At 37.6% G+C, this 6943-nt stretch overlaps 1 protein-coding gene across 1 annotated transcript in view; it reads left to right on the top strand.

The window, feature by feature from the left end:
* The window catches only part of LOC109097598 (metalloprotease TIKI1-like), a 39571-nt gene extending 32802 nt beyond the window's left edge, over positions 1-6769 (top strand). Inside the window, exons 6-7 of the mRNA XM_042751254.1 lie at positions 2191-2385; positions 5376-6769. Of these exons, the coding sequence (XP_042607188.1) occupies positions 2191-2385; positions 5376-5562 (382 nt within the window). The 3' untranslated portion in view covers positions 5563-6769. The remainder of the gene's footprint in view (positions 1-2190; positions 2386-5375) is intronic.
* Positions 6770-6943: the final 174 nt, after the last annotated feature.

The raw sequence follows: 6943 nt of genomic DNA on the forward strand, positions 1-6943 counted from the left end.
CACTCTCACTCACACACACACACACACACACACACACACTCACACACACACACACACACACGTATGCTCTCTCTCTCTCTCACTCACACACACGTACACTCTCTCTCTCTCTCTCTCACTCTCACACCACACACACACACACCACACACACACACACACACACACACACGTACGCTCTCTCTCTCACTCTCTCTCACACACACACACGTACGCTCTCTCTCTCACTCACACACACACACACACACACACACACACACACACACACACACACACACACACACACACACACGTACGCTCTCTCTCTCACTCTCTCTCTCACTCACACACACGTACACTCTCTCTCTCTCACACACACACACACACACACACTCACACGTACGCTCTCTCTCTCACTCTCTCTCTCACTCACACACACACAAACACTCTCTCTCTCTCTCTCACACACACACACGTACGCTCTCTCTCTCACTCTCTCTCTCACACACACGTACACTCTCTCTCTCTCTCACACACACACACACACACACACACACACACACACACACACACACACACACACACACAATGGGGCCGTTGTGTGAAGGGCTCAAGGGTTTCATCGGAACATTACACAAAAATCAGCCAGTTAATCATGAGCAGACCTTCATCCAGAAGAGCAGGAGCTTTTATTTTATATTTATATAACAGCTAATATTTTATGCAGTTTTATTTTTTTATAATATTAATAATTACACATTATATATATTTAGTTTATATATATTTACTTCTTACTTAAACTAAATGAAAATTAGAAATGTTGCCTGAAAATAAGTTTTATGAATAATTTTAAGTTTTTATTATTCATTATTTTTTACATTTTTATTATTTTAATGTTGCATTAATTTAATTAGTTTGTTTTATTAATTGTATTATTTAGTTTAATAAATTTTTAGTTTGTAGTTTTAGTACTAACACTTAATGAAATTGAGAAATGTTGCTTGAATTAAAATAAGTAAACTAGTTAAATATTGTAAGTTATAGAGAGGGGGGGGGGGGTGTTGCTTGAGTTAGAGTGAGTATTTTTGTTTTATATTCTTTCATTTCATTATGGTTTCATTGTGTTTTGTTATTTTTATTACTTTGTTTAGTTTTTTTCCCCTAAATCTGCCTATATGGTTTTATTAATTTTTAGTTTTAAATAAAATAAATGATAACTGCAAAAAAGGTTTCCAAGGCAACATGTCCTAAAATAACTAAAACTAAAATAAAAATGAATAAAAACTATACATAAAAACAATGACAAATACAATAAAATGAATAAAACTGTAACTAAAACTAATGTGAAAGCAGGAAACAAAAAATAAAATAAAAATTTAAAAACAATGACAAATACAATAAAATGTATATAAGTAATGTGGAAGCTGGGGTCAAAGAATGCTGTTAAAAATTAATAAATTACATACATATAGATGTTCTGATCTTTCATGTCTGAAGCTCTGGTTATCAGTCAGCGCTCGTGTTCCTTCGCTGTGCTCTCATCAGTCAGAGTGAGCCGTCCATCATCAGTAAAACACCCAACAGAAACAATCCCTCCTTTCATCAAACCACGGTCCAGAACCTTGTGAATGATCAGCCAGACTGAAGCCCGAGGTCCGGAGAGCTCATTATAAAGATGTGCAGCTGCTTATCGACATCGGAGCGTTCGTCTTGAGTTCCTGCGATGCTTTAGCAGTCAGAGAGACGCTGTTTGTTAAGATTTGTTGATGTTTATTGAGATGTGTTATCTGCATATGTACAGTACAGATATACTGGAGCAGATCTCAGCTGCTTGATTGGTTAAACGCTCACAGAATGTTACAGTATTATCGTTCAGCTCTAATCTGATACATGCAACTATAAAGCGTGAAGATATGATAAACATTAACATCATGATTTTCTGCTTTGAAACTGAGTGTTGTGAAAGCGCTCTGCATATAAATTAGACTTTGACTTAAGTATTCTGAACTGATTTCTTGATATTTTGAAGAATGTTGGGAACCCATTGACTTCCACTGTATTTTCTTTAATTCAATGTGGACCAGAAACTGTATATGAACAAGCTGAGCAGCTCAGCGCTTGAGCTCTGTCTCGGCAGCGGGTGTGCGTCTGTACTGAAGTGTTTCTCCTGTGCTTGGAAGCGGCAGAAGGTGAACAGGCTGGGTGTGGGGGTAGGTGGTGGTGTTGGGTGGGGACGCTGGAGCCGTTCCTCCACGAGAGCCGAGATCTTCAGGAGGACGAGGACTCGAACCCGCGGCTCCTGGAGCTCCTGGAGAAGGTGGAGCACAAGCTGAAGAAGAAGCAGCGCCGCATCAAGCAGAAGAAGCAGCGCCGTCGACAGTTCAACGAGCTCTGGGTGCGGATGGAGAGGTGAGAGCAGCACAACTCACGGTCTTAATATTATTATTATTATTATTATTATTATTACTCTGCTAGTTCACTTTAGACATGCTACTAACTACAACTAGCTCTCATTCGAATAGTAGACCGTCAGGGTCAGTAGAATATGTTCTTACAAAGTGACTTACAGGAAAAATGGTTTTTGTTTTTGTCATTTGTTTTTTAGTAGTTTCTTAAATTAATTTTTAGTTTTAGTTCACTTTAGTATTTCAACTTAAAGTAAATGAAAATAAGAAATGTTGCCTGAAACAATTTAATATTTCTGTTTATGTTTTGTTAATATTTTAAACTATTTTTGTGTTTATTTAAAATTTTAGTTGAAGTTATTTAGTTTTTTGTCATTTTTATTAGTTTGTTTTAAATATGTTAAACTTTTTTATTCGTTTTTTTTCTTTTTTTTTAGGTTTTTAGTTTTTTTTATTAAGTTTTTATCATTTTCCAAAAACAGAAAATGTTTTTTTTTTTTTTTTTATGTTTAGTAAACGATAATAACCCGGTCCAGGATTCCATGAATATAATAGAAGAAATACTGCATTTTGTTTCAGCTCATGAAATTAAAGTGATGATTTCTTACATCATGAATTGTGTTTTAGTGATCTAGAGTTTCAGTAGGTTGAAATAAGCTGCAAAGTGGACAAGACTTGGAAGTTGAGCGTCATTCACCAGGTTATATTCACCTGAGCTTCATGTACAGAGCAAATCACAAGAGAAGATGGAAGAGGAATAAATATAGACCGTGTGATGGTGGTCACACTTTATTTTAAGGTCCAGTTCTCATTATTAACTGTGACTTCTGCCTCAAACTCCTAATTACTGCTTATATTAGTAGTTAGTAAAGGAGTTGTTAAGTTTAGGTATTGGGTAGGTTTAGGGATGTAGAATATGTTAGAAGCAACTGCTTCGCGCTGTATTTGATTTGCACCAATATTTCACGGATCAGGGTCACACTGTGTAGTTTGGAACAGATTCCCACACGACATGTTCTCTGCTGAGCCTGAGCCATGTTCTGGAAATCTGCTGAATTTACTTTTACAGTCGCCCACGTAATTCTGGGTAAAAAAATAAATTCTTTAATAAACTGTTTATGAAAGCCAAGCAGGTCCCGGTTCAGACCCAGACGGTCAAAACAAACACAGTCCTGAATACAGACTTCATTTATTTTAACCCGTGGAGGGAAACGGGCTTCAATATGAGATCCAGAACTCGACAGAAAGCACGTCACCTCCTGGATTTCATCGAGACGGAGCGCCACGCGTCACACACGCGTGTTGACACAGATGGAGGACGTGAATGAACTCCTCAGACTCTTTATTTGTGTTTCCCGTCCGTCTCATGAGCTCTGACAGACTCAAACCTCCCTCCCTTCTTCTTCATATTTCATAAACCTTCAGATTTGAGCCGCTCACGTGACTGCTGTGAACAGTTTTAACTCAAACCACGTGTGACCAGAGGAAGTGCAGGTCAGGCTCTTCTGAAGACTCACAGTCCTGCGTTTGATCTGGAGTGAATGTGAACCGACTCTGGAACATGAAATCTGTCACATGTTTAAAACTGGATTTGGATATTCATCAGATCATGATGAGGATTAGGGCTGGGTTGAAAAACACTGATTTCTCAATTTTTATCTCATGTTGATAAACCGTTATTGATTCTTAAATACCAAGAATCGAACTTCATGAAACATTATTTGTAGCTCCTCCCATCCAATACATTGTGATAGTCTCAGCTCTCAAACTCTGGCAGTTTTATCACTAAATTCAATCAATAGATGTGTTTTTTCTCTTTAATGTGTGAGGATGGACGGATTCATGATTCTCAGTACCACAGCAGAATACCAGGGTAATCACATTAGTAAAAAAATAAAGTCCTCAAATTACTGAAAATAGTTCAACTATCAGTAATACAATAAAAATAAAAAGCAAAGGACAAATACAATAGAAAAACAAACAGCGCTTTAAGTTTTTTATGCAAGTCTAATTAGCTAACAACCTACTGCAGAAATTAATAAAATAATCGAATGTAAAAAGTCTTATTTGGTAGAATTATACTTTATTTTGTTTATTATTTATAAAATAAAACTTCACTGCAAGAATTAAACTTTCTTTTGTTTCTTGTTTATTGTTGTTTTATTTATTTGAGTCAAAGTCAGGAATATTAGGCTGCTGTCACTTTAAGACACGCACAGATCCAATTTACAGCTTCGCACATATTTTCATTCTCAACTGTTTGTGTTCATATATTACATAACTGATGAGGGTTTACATGATTAATCACCGAGCACCACATTTTGACACATTTTTGTGTGTATTTGACCGTTTAGCCGCGCACCTTGAGCTAAAGGTTGACGTTACTCGTCCGTGTTCTGTTCCGTCTCTGAGCAACAGCACAAGTTCTCTTTCACGCTTATAATAACAAATAAATCAAATCAACTTTAATCGAGCACGGCCCATTTTTCAAGTCACATTTTTTAGTCATGATTTTACTGATTTGCATGTGAAATTGGGCTTTTATGGAGGAGTGAAAGCGCACCGCAGGGAATGGGGCACAATAATCGTTTAATCTAGATGATTGCATTTTCATAATCGTTGGAGGCTGAAACTGAAATGAAAAGTGTATTTTGATTAATTGCACAGCTCTAGAAGCGATCATCTCTTCCTCTTTACTACTAGTTACAGCAGAAAAGTTCATTGGTCATGGAAATGTGCATATGACAATAAAGACTTTAAACTTGAAATAAACATGAACAAACATCAGAAGAAACATACTGAAATCAATCAATCAAGAAAAGAAAAAAAAAACTTTCATAAATATATGCACTACACAACAAGCTGGAGTAGAAATATAATTATCATTTAAAATGTTCACTGAATGTCAAATGTTGTACATTGGATTTTGATCATCACTAGATGAAGATGAAGATGATGAAGTGTTTCTCATGATCTCTCTCTCGTTTCTCGCAGTGTGACGGCTGAGGCTCCGCCTCCTGTCGTCCGCATCATCAACGGTTACTTCACGGTCCAGACACACCCACAGGAGCACGGCCGAGCCAATCAGCACAGGACGTTCTCAGGCTCCTCCTCCTCGTCCTGGAGCCCCGCCCTCACTGCGACGGCTCTGTGTGTTCAGATCCTGCTGCTGCTTGTGTAAGGTCTGATGAACCACGGACAGACTCTGAACCTCCTGCTTCATGCTGAACACTTCCATGTAAATATATAGATGTAATTTAGTTTTGAATAAAGCATTTGTTTGTTTCCTTATTATATAAATATATAAATAAGAGTCATTATATTTTTGTGACTAAATCAGCTACTAATGAACAGCAGTGAATTTTCATGTTTCTTCATCTTTTCAGTCTGTCAACTTCATGCATTTGACGATTGTTTAAAATGTTGTTTATGACATAGAAATGAGTCATTTAATTTATTGAACGGATCGTTTTAGTTGATCTAAATGTGTTTATGTGATTGTTCATGGCAGAATGGCAAACTGTAATGGTGTTTGTGACGTTACAGTGATTATGTTAGTCTGTGATGTTACAATGTTGAACTCTATTCAGCTGAATATAGACGATGGGAAGCGGCGGTCTAGGACTGGCGTTCCAGCGCTGAGACGTTTGGACTCGACAGATTCTGCCTGAACCGATGACTGGCGCCGCGGCTCTTTGGAAGAGAGCTTTTATTACGCTCTTTAGAATAAATCATCTGATGGATTTATGAATCTGAACGGGACGGTTTATTTCTGGTGGCCAATGAAGTGTGAAAGGATTTTTCTTTGTAAAACAAGAAGTATGATGGTATCAAGTTGTGAAAGCTGCTCTGAGAGCAGATATTTCTAATGGATGTCAAATACAGTTATATAAACATCCGAATGGTGATTTACTGTAAATGTGTGTTTGGCTATAATAAACCCCAGTCAGAATCACTGCTGTCAGAGATAATCAGCACAGTTTGGATTGGCACCCTTCAATTCATAAGAGCAACAATAAAACCCAACAAAACAAACCATACGTCCAGCATCCTGAACACAAACCCAGAGAAAATCAATCGAAGTGCCAGAAATGATCAAATTCCAAAACTACAGCTCTATTCACGTACTGAAGAACATACCAGCGCACCTCAGCTTCACAGCTGAATTACACAACAAGCTAATAACAAACAGAAGGCCAGAGAAGCATGTAACCAATAATAACTAATAACCCTAAACAATAAGCACACTGCCAAATAAGACTAGCTCTAAAGCATGCAATCAGCAGATAAGGCTGAAGAAACAAGCATGATGCCAATAAAAACCAAGCAGGCCTAAAACAACAAGCACTGAAGAAACCCCAATAATTAAGCAACAAGCATGAAAGGAACCTTACCTGAGCTACAGCAGCACTGGGCGAGGAGCATCATCATCATCTTCTTCTTCTTCTTCTTCTTAAGTGTTTTTGGCGGTTGGCAAACCAGCTAATAGGTGCTCTACCGCCACCTGCTGGACTGGACCTCTGGCTGAGAAAGATAACATAGAAATCATAGAAAGATTCTAT

This window comes from Cyprinus carpio, chromosome A5 (genome assembly GCF_018340385.1).
Source record: "Cyprinus carpio isolate SPL01 chromosome A5, ASM1834038v1, whole genome shotgun sequence".
Taxonomy (NCBI): domain Eukaryota; kingdom Metazoa; phylum Chordata; class Actinopteri; order Cypriniformes; family Cyprinidae; genus Cyprinus; species Cyprinus carpio.